Source organism: Etheostoma cragini, chromosome 13, assembly GCF_013103735.1.
Source record: "Etheostoma cragini isolate CJK2018 chromosome 13, CSU_Ecrag_1.0, whole genome shotgun sequence".
In the NCBI taxonomy this organism is placed as follows: Eukaryota; Metazoa; Chordata; class Actinopteri; order Perciformes; family Percidae; genus Etheostoma; species Etheostoma cragini.
Genome location: NC_048419.1, coordinates 5,137,952 through 5,154,001, shown reverse-complemented (window position 1 = coordinate 5,154,001; position 16,050 = coordinate 5,137,952). Strand labels below are relative to the sequence as shown.

Below are 16,050 nucleotides of genomic sequence, written 5' to 3'. Positions count from 1 at the left end.
ATGTTAATTAACATATGATAAAACGTTGAAGAATGGTCGGTAGTCTATCTATAAGCCTGTCTTATAGATAGGCTACCGATAGTTTTCCATTCACGCATGCACGCATCATAGACTATGGCTATGTATATTATATTGGTAATATACAGTCTATGGCACGCATACATGCGTATGGATACCGGGACACGCGCATGGTTCCACGGCAATAACACATTTGATACCCCAGAAGCTACGCAGAATGTGTAGGAACTGTGCGCAACCCATTTTCTGAATCCGCTTCCGACGACACCACTGCTTGTGCCCACAGACTGATCAGGGCTTTTACCCGAACAGCACTGAATGGTAGCAGCTGAGAGACGGGTGCGGAGCGAGGGTTGCCAAACCCTGAGGATTTCTCACGGCTCACGGACTAGAATGCTCTATAAGTATCCCCATAAACGGATGCCAACCTCCAAACAAACCTAGGCTAGTGAAAACTTTCAGTTCTACGTTTGACGGGGAGCTGTTATTTAGAATTTCTCAACCAGGTCCAAGAACAGGCATCATGCAGGTGCAAACTGTGGGCTAACGGTACTGAAATGACTTGCTTGGCGTTGATGCGTTTGTATAGTGCCATGCCAAACCCGCATTGTCAGATGTCAATTTACTGTGCGTTATACCAGTGTCTGGGATTCCAACATAGGCTACTGGGCCTGTTGTGTAATTAGAAGTTCGTGAGGCAGTAGCAAACAAGCTGGTGCAATGAGAAGCTACGCTGGCCAACACATTTTGCGCAATTTGTGTTAAAGCTTATGGGTCCTGCGTACTCCGGCTTCCACTTGGAGAGGTGTGCTGCTGGGCTACAGCGCACTGGCTGTCGGCTTCACATCTGGACCGCCTGGCTACTGTCATCTGCGGCCTGTTTGGACTGTTTGGACACTCCCTGAACATTTAGGGGAACTGACTGAGATCGCCTCGGATGGTGTCGTGTTAGGGAAAAGGGGTGAATATTTGGCTGGGACTTGGCTTTATCGGTGATCCACTGGAACACCGTTGTCCAAAGCTGGACTGGCTGACTACTCAAGGAAAAAACGCTTTTCCAGCTATGGATTTTGCTTAGCGAAGTCACGCATTTTTAAAGGCAACGCTAGGGTGACATTGCAGTCTTCTCACATAGGTTATTTCGTCGTCCGAGAAAAAAATAAAAGAGTAAAAGTGGAGTATTGTCCGTCATACGTATCAACGCAGTGGAATTTCTACGTCTGGTCGGCGTTCACCCCCACCCTTCCCGCGGTGACGGTTATGGGTCGGAAGCGGTGTGTCGGTGCAGATTGTTCCAAGATGGCGGCCGGGTGCTGCGGGGTGAAGAAGCAGAAGCTGTCGGGATCGCCCGGGTCGGGGGGTCCCGGTGGGGTGGGGATAGGAAACGGGGTGGCAGGAACCGGACATTGTGGCTCGGAGTTGGGGATTGGCTCCTCCGCGACCGTTGCAGCAGCGGCGAACGTGATCAGAGCCAACGGCCTGGGGGGACCCGGGGGTAGCGTTAGCAGCAGCAGCAGTAGTAGTAGTGGTAGCAGCGGCGGCGGCGGCTCAAACGCTCTGTCCCCAGCCCAGGCCGGTTACACTTCATCCGGCCTCTCCCCAAATCTCAGCTCGGGACCTGGTTCGGGAGGTGGAAGCAGAAAAATGGTCGTCTCAGCGGAGATGTGCTGCTTCTGTTTTGACGTGCTTTATTGCCACCTCTACGGATACCAGCCTCCAAGAACACCCAGGTTTACAAATGATCCCTAGTGAGTATCTTTGTCTTTTGTTGTTTTTGCTGCATGTCAAAGCTCATCGATGTAGTCTCTCAACAAATGTCTTTTGCGGCACTCTTGATGGGGTTGCCTCTGGATTCGTATTGAGTGTTGAGGGCACAAACTGTCACATCGAAACAACATTTGACTAATAGTGATTTTAACGGGAAAAGTCGCGATCATAGCTTCATTTTGCCAAAGTGGAATTTGGGCCTTATCGCCTTGACTGTCGGTACTATAGAAATATGCCAGTCGGCACTGGCCCGCAACTCAACTAACCCAGCTAACATTAACGTTAGCTAGAATGAATGATCAGATATAATGTTATCATGCTATGTTACGTATAACTGAATGATGTAGCTAATCGAATGCATTTTTAGATTTCACGACGCTACTCAGCAAAATTAACATTATGCAATACTGTTTGTCTAGCTAGCGTTAGCCAGCTAGCTAACTTAAATAACACTGGCTGACGCTGAGCCTGTTTGCTACAAGCTAATATTAGCTAGCTAGCCACTGACTCTAAAGCTGAAAAGGGTGGAAACGAGTAACATAATTCGCTTATTGTGTCGGGTTAACCGTAGACGTTTAGCTAGTTACGATAGAGCATTTAAACAGCTAAAATGCTACACATTAAAAGTCACCGTTAGTAATGTAAATATTTTATGTTGCCCTCAATGAACTCTGAATTGCTGCATACCAGGCTTAGCTTTGTAAGCTACATTAGCTTAGCAACGAAGCACAAATTAGCTTGCGGTAACTAATTTAATAGTGAATGTCTTAAAATGCTCTATAGGACCACCATAACCGGGTACATTAATCGCCCGTTTTACAGTCTAGTAGGTGTACTGTCAAATTAAGGGACACAAACGTTAACCGAGTTCAGCACCAAACAAAGACTGTAAAAATAGGGCACCAACCAACAAAGAAAATGTGGTTCCTGCTAAGTTCTAAGCATTCATTATCGCCAAATTTAACCAAAAATAATGCATTGGCAATTTTAAAGAATTATACAAACAAATTGAATGCTTATTCATTTAAAGCATTAACTGAATTAATTAGCCAACCGATTAATGTAACTTTATGCTTTCTGCCTGTGACCGCCCTCCACTGAAACATGTCGACCCCACCTTAGATAAGCGTTGTAATGTTATGTGATATGCGACTTTGCGGGGGGTTTACTTACATTTTGAGACTCTGGTGTTATTGTTTACAATTATAAATTGAGTTTACTATTTCTGTGTATTGACCTTAAATGAGCAAAGAAACTTTAGGGTGACTTATTGACAAGAGTCATGTTTAAATGTATCAAAAATATCAAAATAGACGAAGGAATTGCGGGTTTTAAATGTGTCTTTTTATCATCATAAGAAATGAAAGTGTAAATTAAAAGGCCCTCTTTAAGTTCACCATGCAGACCCTAAAAACAATGGTGTGTACATTTCGGGTGCATATGATGGTTTATGAATGGTGTGTGTTTATGTAAACAGTTCCAACACTCAGGGTTTTACAGATAATCATTATGGTTATGGCTGAGTACCAAGGTCAGTACTTTTTTAAAGCGCTGACCGAATTGCCTCCATAGTATTGAGTCTCAAAAAATGCCTTGTCATTCAATTTCCAAATTTCAGTACCTAGGGAGTAAGTCTCATCAGCATCAGTGAGCCAAGAAGCATGCAGTGTGTTTCTACCAAGATCTACTAATGCTTGGCTGTCTAACGTTACATGTTGTAGAGAACCATAGGAAAAACCTGACGAGCTGTAAAATAATGCTGTACTGTTGTAAATTATTTTTGTTTTAAATGTTCTTGTTGTTTTGAAAGAAGTTTTTTTCAGAAATTAGTATAAAAGTCACAGTATTGGTATCTTTACCAGTATCTGAAGTGTTTTTGAATGATATCCGCCCCTAATTATGGTAAATAATCCCTCATAACCACTGTTTAAGCGTTTTAAGAAATTCCCCTATCCTTCGCACTCAGCACATTCACATCAAAATGTTTTTTTTTAACCTTTTTATAGGTGAGACTGTATTGGATAATGAGTCTGTTAAAAAGCTGATTCTGGCATGTTGACCTTTTGAATGGAAATCCAACCTACTGAAACCTTTTGATTATACAAGGGTAGCCTAAAAGAACTACCACATCACAATAACATCTCTATCTAGAGTTTATCTCACCTCAGCAGATTCCAGGCAACGGCTTTACACATTCAAACATGGGAACCGTTTAAAACTGATAGTGGTGCGGCAAACACTGAACAATGAATTGACGTTTCCCAGACGGAGTGGATACAGCTAACTGTACCATGTCTTCGGTCAATCGAGAAATGCAGATCAAACACTTAATTCCTTTGGCACTTCATTTGAGACATTCCTGATTACATACATGGCTGCCTCTATAAATGAATCCACCAGACTCAAAGATGTGTTACCACAGAATATGTCCCCATTCTTCTCTCTCCCACTGTTGGTGTGTTCATTAAAAAATCCCTTTCAAGACCATTACTTCAAGGCCCAGTCCCAATGTCCATGCTAAGCATTAACCCTTCATAAACATTAACTGATGGCACCTATGCGATTATTGCAAAAGATTTCCTGAATAGACTTTTATTAGATTATTTTAATAGACTATTATTGTTAATGTCTTTTGATCAAAACAGTTGAAAACATCAACATAATCGGGGTCCTATGTAACAGAAGTATTTGTTGCTATTTACATTTGTAAATTTATAATCGTATTTTCTGCGTCATCCCCAATTGTAAATTGTAATTTCCTTTTAGCAGGGACAAGGGGAAAGTGTTAAGGAAGGGCTCAGAAAGCCACTACCCTTTACACATCAGAAAGCTCTCGAAATAGTTTAGTTTTTTACTTGCACAATCAGTGTAGATCTGAGCATGCAATACTTGAATTTCCCAACATCCCTTAGAGAAATAAATTCCATTTGAATTGAGCTTACATCTGTCAGTGTTAAAGGGTGAACATTGGGGTTGCGCCTAATCTTCACCACATGGAACTAAGGTCTAAAGCCAAGCAGCCGAGCAAACTAGGAATGTAGAAATGTAAAAACTCCAACAGGTTTGAGAAACTCTTAATTCTGGTCTGTGGTGTCCTTGGCATGTCCTTCACTTGGGGGCACTGTCAGATTGAATTATTGAAACGCTCAGAAGTTAGCCAGTGAGCAATTCAGTGCCTCTGATTGTCAATTTGTCGTGACCCTTTATTTTTAGTATAGTGGTACTAAAATTTAGGAATGGCCTCTTGGAAATGGGCCCTTTATTTTAAGTCTTGGTGAACCCAAAAATTCATTGCGAATCATTCATTGTTTCTGCTGTCTACACTGACTGACTAGCTTACAATGCTCATCGTATCGTACATATTGTTGGTATAAGTAAAACCGCAAGACTTCTCCAAATGAAGGGTTACATGCTGCTGTCACTCAATATACCGGTATGCGTAAAGGTAGCAGCTTCAAGGAACAACACAACACAGGATAAGTTTTTTTTTCTTTTTCTTTTTCTTTTTCTTCTCAAAATTGCTTCATTTTTACTGCAAGAAGACCAAGGGACCACGCTAGCCAGCGAGCGCTGCTGCAGGTACGTTAGCATAACTGGTCTGCCAATTTAGCTAGCTTACTTAAGTTGACTTGAATGGTTGTACAACTTGATACGACAACTTTAGTTATTTGAGTAGGGTTTATTGAAATCTGTGTAATGTTATGTTTGCTAACTATCTATACCGTAAAGTACTTTTATTTTTGTAGACATGGTAAGCTAAACAAACAACTGACATTTAAGATTACAATTTGAAAGTAATAAGAGCTAGCAAACATGCTGTCTTGTTAATCCATGTTATCTTATCCTTTGTGCTACAAAATGGTAAACACTAGCAATCTTTTTCTTTCTACATCAACCTTTGTCCCTGTCGACCCCCCCCCCCCCCCCCCCCCCCCCCCCCCCCCCATTGAGGACCACGCCAGTGGAGCCTCTCCTCACTGGTGGACATGGGGAAAATGTTTCAGGAAAGGTATTATGAAGCCACGGGACAGTTGCCATATAACGAGTTTGGGAGGAACTGCAGGGTGAAACTTGTAAGACATCAAATTCTACATCGGTGACCATTAGACACCACTTCGATTTAGACCATTTTGCACCTATGTGCTGTAGCTGTAATTTTTTGTTCCTTTGTAATTTACATTTTTGTTTTTAGCTACTGGTACTTCATTGAATCAGAACTCGAAATTTTGGTTTTAATTTTGTAAAACGGTTGTTTCATATGTGAAGAAGCTAAAAATAAAATGTAAGATTTCTTCAAAGAGAAAATGTCTCATGTATCTGTTTCTTTTTGTTAAATTGGAATTTTAAAGCCTTTTTTTTAAACAGTGTAGGAATTCTAGTTGAAGACTATGAATTAAACAAAAAAGACATTGTGTATAGCCAGTGTCAAAATTGAAGTACCGGTATTAGTTCTGGTATTCACAATGTCTTTGCCGGGAAAACACTCTGTGAGCTAATTTTTTTTCTTTTTTTTTTCTCCTTTCTCTTTGCACTACTACACACACACACACACACTCCTCATCTAATTTTCTTTATTAGAGCAAGATGGAGAAGAAAAAAAAATCACCAAGTTGTATCAGTAGGGGCTCCACACTGGTCCATTTAAAAAATACATGTCAGAAATAGGAGGGAAGATAAATAACAAATATCTGTGCTTTGTTTTAAATAAGACAAGAAAAAATGAAATAATCAGTCTGTTATCAAATAATTAATCAGTGACTTAAGTAATATTGCTCAAGTATGAAAGTGTCTTGCTAAATTTTGATTTTTAATCGGTGCTCTTAAAATTGGACTGGTGCTCATATTAAGGGAAACAATAATCTAGAGTCCTGCAATAATATGTGACTTGTCATCTGAGAGCAAGACCTTTTGAAGGGAAAGTGACAATAAATTAGTGTCACATTATTATTATTATTATTATTATTATTATTATTATAATTATTATCCTTACACAGCGAAGATCAAAATGAGATCTGCCATGTACTGTTGAGCAACCGGTCAAAGTGTCACAGTGGATCTGAAGCATCAGGACAGTGCTCACAACACAATACACAATGTAGATTTGTGGAAGAAAATACACTGATGCAAAAAAAACAACAATTTGGTTCCAGTTTTTGGTTATTTGAAACCGGATCAGTTGTACAGCCAGTGAAGACCACCGCTAAAATGGTTAAAACTGACAGTGTATGTTCCAGTAGACATGCATTAGACAATTGACTGGAAAGCAAAAATCAAAGTTGTCTGGTGTAGAAAGGGTCTTTATTTACATTATACTGCATGGCAATCGTGCAGTGTTATGCACCATTTTGGTTCTGGTCCACTGTGATGCCTACCTACAATGTCACGTTGAGTGTTCTCTGAATTGCTTAATTCAATGAACATTACTGATGCAAACCCATTTGCACACCTTTTCAAACTGTTATCATATACTGAAGCACTGTTTTGTCCTGTTATGCAGTATTTGTCGGGTCATTGTCATTAACACATTTTGTTTATGAAGCAGACACGTGATACATTTTTTTAAAAGACACCCTTCGTGTGATCAATTTCACTAGGCTTATTTACATGCTAATGTTCTTTTACCGGAAGCAGTCGCAACATGAAAACCAAAAGTTGGAACATCCCTATAACTTCACAAAGGATAGAAATGTGTTGTTTCAAAAAAGAATAGGTTAACAATCCTGGGTGGACAGAAGGACCAACGCTATGAACAAAAGCCTGCAGTCTTGGATGAAAGCCGATCCATCATGGTGTAGAAGACACTTTTGCCAGTTTAACTTAATGTGAAAACCAGCTGTGGCATACACCGTCAACATTGACTGATGTGTGCTGTTAACCAACTTTTGTACTCTACAGAAATGTGCACGTTGTTAAAATTCAACCCTGTTAACACGGTCCCCTTTGTTGTTTTTCAGCCCGCTGTTTGTCACATGGAAAATAGGCAGAGACAAGCGGTTGCGAGGTTGTATAGGTACATTTTCTGCCATGAATCTGCACTCAGGACTCAGGGAGTACACCCTTACCAGGTAAGCAACAATACAACGTTATGTTTCTGTGTTCCAGTGCTGTAGACCAAATGCTGCGATGGAGCATGAGAAATGGTGGCACAGTAGTGAAATAGTATAAATTTAGTGAACAACCAGCATATTGGAATAAAGACCCCTAACATGGGCAACTTTTACGGTAGTAATCAATTACCTTCAGAACTGATAGTTGGCCTGTGCATGAGTGCAAAAAAACACAACACAACAATTTCTGTTTCTTATAGTATTTGCTTTTGTTCTGTTTCATTCATGTAGCTTGCAGTGAGGAGCGTGTGTCTCCTTTGATCCCAGGTCCTGGGGCTTCAAAAAATATTCAAAAAGGTTATTAATGTCCATAAGTAGGTTTTTTTTCATGAATGTTTTCTGTTGACATTTAGTTATTTATTTAGACAAATGTGTATATGTGTAAGTATTTTTTAATTTAATTTTTATTAACAGTCAAAATGCAGTTACACCGAGCTAGCAGCACAAGTTATCAACACTGGCGTTGATGTAGAAAGATACTGAAGTCCTTTTTATTTAGTCCTGATGACCCGGCACTCATGAGATCATTAGGACAGGCAGTGACACACATGAAATGTAGTGATAACTGTAATGTATGGACTGTTGTAAATATGTTTCAAATTCAGAAATGTAAAGCCTTGATAATAAAGAACCCTTGTGTAGTTGTATTGGGAGTCCGGGGAACACCTTGAGACAGGTTTCCACCACATTGGTGGATCATCTGACTGGTGGGTTAAACGCTGGTTGGCCACTACTTGGCTTCGGTGGCCAAGTATTCCAATTGGAAATCCGAGTTAAACATTTAAATGGCATGTGAACCATTACATGACATGTCTAACACATGGGAGACAGCATGGGGCGTGAGAGTCTTTCAGTGTAAACGCCTGGCGTGGAATGTTTTTCACCGGCATTTTTGACCCGAGGGCAGACACAGCTGATGTGTCAACTATATGTAAACAGACAGCGCCTGACTGGTACTGTGTACAGACACACGCATTACTAACAGCATTGAGCTGCTAGGAGCAGCCATGCTCCGAGTCCATGCTGCGACCCCGCTGGCCTCTCTATGTCCATAGGTCATCACCATTAGACAAAAGGTCTCTCATCCCGCAATAGAATAAAAATAAAGGTAATCGGAGTGCATTTCAAACTCTACACACAGTAGTCAAAACATTGGGCCTCTCCACACTTGATTATACCTCCTTTTGTTTCTTAATTACTTCTTGATATGGTGTTTTCTTTGTGCTTTTATGCATGCAGTGCCCTTAAAGACAGCCGCTTCCCCCCTATGACGAGGGATGAGCTGCCTCGCCTCTTCTGCTCAGTGTCTCTTCTCACCAACTTTGAAGACGTCGGGGATTACCTTGACTGGGAGGTAAGAGACATGGTTTGCTAAATTTGCGTTGTGAAGTGTGGCGCCTAAATGCTCACTCTTTCTGCTCTTCCTGCTTTAACTAAGGCACATGTTAATGCTGTAACCTGTTAAAACAGATGCATAAAATATTGTATTTGTTGCAATATGTAACGGCTCCCCATATTGGATTCAGGCGTGTTCTTTTGACAACTGTGACTTTGTTGGTTGAAGCGGGGTTTTTTTATGGCGTAAAAAATACATAGTTTTCATTCATGTCTTGTTTGGAATTCTAGGTGGGTGTTCACGGTATAAGGATAGAGTTTTTCAATGAAAAAGGATCAAAGCGCACCGCCACCTACCTACCAGAGGTTGCAAAGGAGCAAGGTGAGATTTATCTGTACGCCAAACAATCCAACCTCATCTGCTTTTTACAGAGACAGTGAATGTTGCATTAGATGTGGATATTCAGGACTGTGTAACGCGATTTAACTCTTATTTCATCAAGGTTGGGACCACATTCAAACCATAGATTCCTTACTACGAAAGGGAGGTTACAAAGCCCCCATCACAAATGACTTCAGGAAGACCATTAAGTTAACCAGGTAAGATTACGTCTTATTGTCAGCATATATGATAATGTGCCACCGAGATTCTTTGTTTGGCACATATATTTATGTAGAAGCACAAAAAAGTTTATTGCCATAGTAAGCTACACTCAACAAGAAAATTTGCCTTGGTGATTGTTGCATACATAAACATATTAAACATTAATGTGAGATTAACAATAAATACAGACATAGCTATATACAAATAGCTATAAATCTTAGTCCTGAAATCTTATGCAAATATGCATGTATGTACAAGTTTTGCCAACCAAGAAGAATTGGTAAAACTGAACATGAAGCTAACATGAATTAAATTTAAAAAAGAAAAGGAAAAGCCGTAAAAAGCCTTTTGCGGCTCCAGAAGGAGCAGCGTGAAATCTGAAATAAATTGCCTTATGTGATGTTACTTGAGTCCACATTGGTTGGGTATGAAGACAAGTCTGAAAATGGAAATATCTTGGGGTGTATCGTTCGAAAGAAGGGAGATGAGTAGACCGCTGTAGCCCGCTCTTCATCTCATCTCATCTCATCATCAGCCTCTCATAGAATAACTCATCCAAATCTCCAAATGAACCGTCCTCGGTCGATTTGCTTTGTGGGTAATGTAAGAGCTAGGCTTCGAAAAGGAAGAAGAATGCATGGAATAAAATGGAACGCTGCATCAATTTTTATACTTAACCGTTGTGTTGTCCTTGGGTCAAAATGACGAGTTTTCCTATATCAGTGTTCTTTTTAATTCCCCAAAATAACATGAGTTATTCAACACAAAGCTCTTTGGCAAATGCAAATCTCTACTTTCAGTTGTTTTGGGGTGTCTTATTCAATTTTCTAACATTTGAAAGACAAATAGAAGTGGTTTTGAGTAAAAGTTGACATATTCCAGTCTGTGATTATCCATCAACATCCATTCATTTAATTTTAGTCTAAATGATTCCTAATTTCTGCTTTTTTAACTGAAACATTAGGTATAATTTCCTTATGTACTGACCATAAATCCCTGTAAAAAAAAAAAAAAAACTCTAAAACTAAAGTTAATAGGTTTGTTTTAGGTATTGTTAAAAATGTAAAAAAAAGTGACAACCATTGAAAACAGGTCAAAAAAGATAACCAAAAACCAAAAACTGTCCATTGTGAGACCATCAAAAAAATGCATAGCTATACTTGTTGCTCTGATTCCTCACCCGTGTTAAACGGGGCGATCGCTTTCCTAACGCGACGCGTAGGTCAGCCGGCCTTTCCAAACCCATCTTGTCTCGTCCCTAGGTACCGTAGCGAGAAGTTGACAATGGGTTATGCAGAGTACATCGCCCACCGCCAGCACCATCACTACCAGAACGGCATCGGGCACCCTCTACCACCCTACAACCATTATTCCTGACAGCGAGCCGCATGACCAATCACTGGACCTCTCCGCGGACCTTTTCCCAGGAGAGCCTGCCCCCTCCTGGTCTAGCTATTTCTACTACTGTACCATTTTATGATGATAGTTTCCGTTGCCATGCCGGCCGTCTCCCGGCCGTTGACATGGCAACGGGTGGCAACGAAGCATCATTTGATCATGGCAAGAAATCCACATTTCTTTTCCTTTGCTTGAGTTTTTGCAGCATATGTACACGTTTATCTATAACCCCCCCTATCCACTAATATTTTTTTAGTTGATTAAACAAATATTAGATTTTATCAAAATTTCGTCTTTTGAGCAAACCTAATCAGGATTTTGATTCTGTGGATGGAAGGAAGTCTCTTTACCGTGGATTTGTCTTGCGCTTATATTGTTTAGGCTTTGCTTGAGTTTAAATTCTCAAAGAAATTTCTTACTTTTTCCATTTTTATTTTATCTTAATATCCAGACATGTATACCATGTAGCAACGCAACTGCAGTTCTCAGAGGCAGTGTCATCTCTATTCTGATTCCTCTAAAAAAACAAAAAAACAGATTGACTGTAGTGTTGTAGTTGGAACTATATATTGGGATCTGTATACTCCAAAGTATAGATAGTAGGATTGTGATGCCCTTTGCTGGTATTGTTTATTGTTTGAGCTCACAATTTTGTGTGTGTGTGTGTGTGTGTTTCTCTGCGTGTGGATATTAATATTGGTCTGCCACAAGATGAAAACCAGTAGATTCCCGACAGTTTTGAAAACCTCCCCCTAAATATTCATAGTGTTTTGTGGTGGAACCAGTACCCATTGAACTGAGTTTGTTTGGCTGGAGCTTTCAGCAATGTTTCCTCTTTTGTATATCATTTTTTCTTTTAAATTCAAGGTAATTGTGGAGGAAGCCATTTTGTCTGAGGATAATCCCGTCAGGGGATTTGCTAATTATCCTTGTAAAATTGTCTATAAGTGGGTCTGATTTGCCTGCACTGGAGAGGGGGAGCAGGTGTAACTACAGGTCCCTGGGGAAGTATGTGCATGAACAATGCTTTCATTTTAAATTTACTGGGTCTGTTTGTCTGAGTTTACTGGCAGGGAGTCACTTGAGTGGGACACGCTATAACGACTTAAAGCCATATTCTCTTTTTATTCCACACTTTGAAAAGGGTAGTCTGTTGTCTGGCCTGAGTTGCCGGAAGTGCATTCGGGGCCACTTGGCTGGTAACCTCCTAATGTACTGGATCAACTTCTGAATGCAAACGCACACCAGCCCGCCTCAGGCAAGGCTGCATCCCTTAATACTACTCAAAGGCGGCAGTGTCAGCCATTTGCCGGATGTCTTGTGTATTGCCCGTGTCGTCGTGTAAACATTGTCTTGCCTCTTCGGATCATAGCTAACCATTTTGTCACTTGTTCACAAAGTATGAGGTATTAAAATTGTCATTTTGAAAGAAGATGTGACGCACGAAGGAAGCGATAAGTGATGAACGTGTTTGTGTCGTGCGGAAGTGCACGTCACTGTGCTTTTTAGGTTCTGGAGACGTTGGAGTAACGCAGCAAGTTGATGTAGTTGTTGAAAGCGCACCACCACCGTTCTCCTCTTTAACGCTCTGCTGTTCAGTGAGATCCCGTTGGTCTGCTTGTGTCCACAGCACAGGGAATTAGTTTAGATTCGCCGCCTGTTTTGTCAGCTGTAGGTCGGAGCAAACACAGTTGAATTAGTTGGGGCAGAGTCTCTGCATGGGGCCCGGCGGCTTGCCGTTAAGGACTACAAATAAAAAAAGCCGGGGGCTTTGTAAGGACTTGAGAAGCCATTTTCCATCCAGATATTACTCGTTAGGAGTCCACACACGCTAGGCTAGTTAGAAGGTTCCAACTGTCGTTTTGCTTTGGGTTCAGCTTTAGTTTTGCCAACTGGAATTTTTGAGAGGGTCTTGTTACTTGACATACTTTTTCGTAACAGCCTTTACTAATACTAACTGACAGGTTATTTTTCTTTATGCAAAAATGTCAAGGGCTTTTGGCACTCCATCCACAGTAACCCGAAATGACCCACATTTGAGTTGTGTTGCCTTAAATGAATGATTAAATAAATGATGGGCCGACAGATGATGCGCTGACTGTTTCTCTGTCCCGTGGTTTACTCTTTCCCAGCTCCGTCTTCACACCACAGTGTAGGAAAGGGCCTCAGATGTTTTGTTTTCCTCACTTGAATGCTAATACTCAGACTTACGGGGGCTCCTGTATGCCTGCAGTCTCCCGTTCGCTCACGTCTTAACCCGGCTGCTGGTCCTCAATTCTTTCGTTTTTTTGAAAGCCCCACATAAACACATTCTCTTAAAACAATGTCGGGCACTGTGGTGTTGTTCCCCCTAAATGTTCAAACCACGGGAAGACCGTTTCATGCCTCGTAAAATGTATGCCCTCATGTTGAACACCCTGCACACTACATCAAAGGTTTGATAGAGGAACAGTCAGGCTTTCATTTCCTGGCCCATTTAATACAGCACAACCTGAATTCTTCTGCTGCAAAACCAAATTGACCATGCTCTTTTACATATATGTCTTTGTATACACATGCAATGTATTTTGTTGCATGTATGTATGAGTATGAGACCTATGGTTTTACCCATGATATGCTTGATTTATGGCTTAGACACTCTTATTAACCATTAAGAGATTTAAAAGACAAATATGGTGCTATCGGACCTCATATTGGGGTGGTCACAGCTCGTGACTGGTCATGCGGACTCATTGATCATATCGTACCTAAAGATGCTACGTGTAAGATTTTCTCTTTAGTGTGTTGCTGTGAAATGAGTTATGACGGCACATTTTAATAACTGGAAGGATGTGCCTGTCACTGAAAACTAACGGTAGCCCCAAGCATCCGTGCTCATCTGAACCATTGTGGGTGACTTTGGGATCAATTCCCTATGGGAATAAAACAGACTGACATTCTTAAACACGTGTGACAAAGAAGGAGAAGGCCCCGCAGCAAACCCATCATAGGGGCTATGGAATGTACAGTTAATGGTCGTTATTACAATTTAACAGTGATATATACATATATTAAGAGAGAATCCTACATGTGTTACCTTTACTATCCTTGATATATGCAGATCTGTTCAACAGGTGTTTTTTTTGTTTTGTTTTGTTTACTACCAGTGCAAGTCAACACCCATGCAGGTTTTGAAAGGACAAGAAGCCACACGTAGCCTCCCCCCCCTCCTCCCCCCCGATTACCCCCTACACCGGCCCAACCTCATGGCCTAGATTGTCATTGTGTGTCATTCGGTAGATAGTGGCAATAGTAGTGACCGTTACCTCTCCTGGAAAATTGGATGCTGCTTTTTTCGGAGCACACATACTCCGCCCCCCCCCCCCCCCCCCCCCCCCCCCCTTTAGCTGCTGAATTGTTAGCTCTCTGGAAAGGCAAGGTTGGATTTGACTAATGGAACAGGTCCTGTTGATGAGGCTTTCGCAGCCTCTCAAACTAAGATGAAGGTGTGCATCGTCTATATATCGGGATGCAGAGTTAACGACAACGGTCCCACTTCTGTACGGATTGAACTGTTTAAAGCATCGATACCTCATTTGATATTACGGAAACGCCATTTGTAGTTTGTTGTAGCGGATTGTGTTTTGGTTTCCATACCAGGGTTAAGAGTTCGGCCTCAGCATTCCCGCGTGGGGACTGCTGAAGCTCATTTTACCCTTGTATGTTTGACGGAACCAAAGATGCCGGCGGCCATGCCCAAATGCTGCTCTTCAGGCCTGGCTTCCTGTCCTTCCAAAAAGCCCCCCCCCTGCATTTGACAAAATTTTCTTTTTTGTGTGTGTGTGCGATTTCTCAACTGTCCCGATTTATTAAGCAACCGAATTTTTCAATGATTTTTTTCATTGAATCCATCTCTGAAGCCTTACGTGGCATCAAGGATGGTTAAAAATGGTTGCAAACTGTTACTTGTTTTGTTTATTATTATTATTATTATTATTATTATTATTATTATTATGGTTAGTAGTAGTATTAGTGTTATTATTGCTATAATTTACAAAAACAAAAATCCCATGGTGTGCCTCCTAGCTTTATGGGTTTATAAATGTTTTTTTTCCCTAAAGACCAGCAGTTATACTTTGTATAAAAGATGGATTTTATCTTATTTTTTATGCCATTAAAGATGAAAAAGCCTGTTTTTTTTGTTACTCTGGACCCAGTAGCTGCACTGGTATACAATCGCACTGATAGATGAATAATAATAATAAAAAAAAGAATAAATGAATCAATAATAATAATGATAATGACAAATGAAATAAGAACTATACAATAAACTTGTGTTTGAAGCTTTTATTAAAAAAGTTAAAAAGCAAATAAAAAAAGAAAATGACTGTTTTTGTACATCAAAATAAATTCTTTTCAAAAGAATATTTTGGATCTAGTTTCAAAATTATTTTAGTGGTTTTCTATGTTCTGAATTTTTGAGACACTGACTTCGAAGACGTGTCACTGTACAAAATGACTTTCTGTTGCAGTGGCCTGACGGGCTGGGAGGGTTGCCTGGTGTAACTCCTCATACCAATTTTTCTTTCTTTTTCCTTCGATTTTTGGATTTTTTTTTTTTTATTTAGTAACTTGAAAAAAATGTTTATGGAATAATATGAACTGGGAACTTCAAATCCATCCCCTGTAGAGCTAGACCCTTCCCCATTTCCCATTGAATTGCTGTTAGTGTGACAAGACTTGAAATGGGCATTTATTATGGTAGTACGACTCCAAAATAAAAAAAACCACAAAAATAAACACACACAAAAAAAAAGTAAAAGAAAGGAGTTAAAAAAAAAA

At 40.4% G+C, this 16,050-nt stretch overlaps 1 protein-coding gene and 1 long non-coding RNA gene across 3 annotated transcripts in view; one reads left to right on the top strand and one right to left on the bottom strand.

The window, feature by feature from the left end:
• LOC117955087 overlaps nucleotides 1–345 on the bottom strand; it is an 18,579-nt gene extending 18,234 nt beyond the window's left edge. The window contains exon 1 of the long non-coding RNA XR_004658952.1: nucleotides 334–345. This is a non-coding gene — a long non-coding RNA (uncharacterized LOC117955087). The remainder of the gene's footprint in view (nucleotides 1–333) is intronic.
• Nucleotides 253–16,050, top strand: ammecr1 (AMMECR nuclear protein 1). 2 transcript variants are annotated; one of them, XM_034889226.1, is made up of 6 exons: nucleotides 257–1,766; nucleotides 7,740–7,850; nucleotides 9,132–9,246; nucleotides 9,519–9,609; nucleotides 9,731–9,827; nucleotides 11,094–16,050. In XM_034889226.1, exons 1-6 carry the CDS (start codon nucleotides 1,279–1,281, stop codon nucleotides 11,206–11,208), a joined length of 1,017 nt encoding a protein of 338 aa, XP_034745117.1. In that variant the 5' UTR covers nucleotides 257–1,278; the 3' UTR covers nucleotides 11,209–16,050. The 2 variants fall into 2 exon arrangements, with proteins under 2 accessions (XP_034745118.1, XP_034745117.1); XM_034889227.1 differs by lacking the exon at nucleotides 7,740–7,850 and having other exon boundaries at nucleotides 253–1,766.

What these genes read in the sequence shown, in the direction of transcription:
- ammecr1 (XM_034889226.1), top strand. Translation starts at nt 1,279, where the DNA reads ATGGGTCGGAAGCGGTGTGTCGGTGCAGATTGTTCCAAGATGGCGGCC. An exon ending in GGGATTACCTTGACTGGGAG is followed by an intron (nt 9,247 to 9,518) that starts GTAAGAGACATG and finishes TTGGAATTCTAG; the next exon opens with GTGGGTGTTCACGGTATAAG. An exon ending in AGAGGTTGCAAAGGAGCAAG is followed by an intron (nt 9,610 to 9,730) that starts GTGAGATTTATC and finishes TATTTCATCAAG; the next exon opens with GTTGGGACCACATTCAAACC.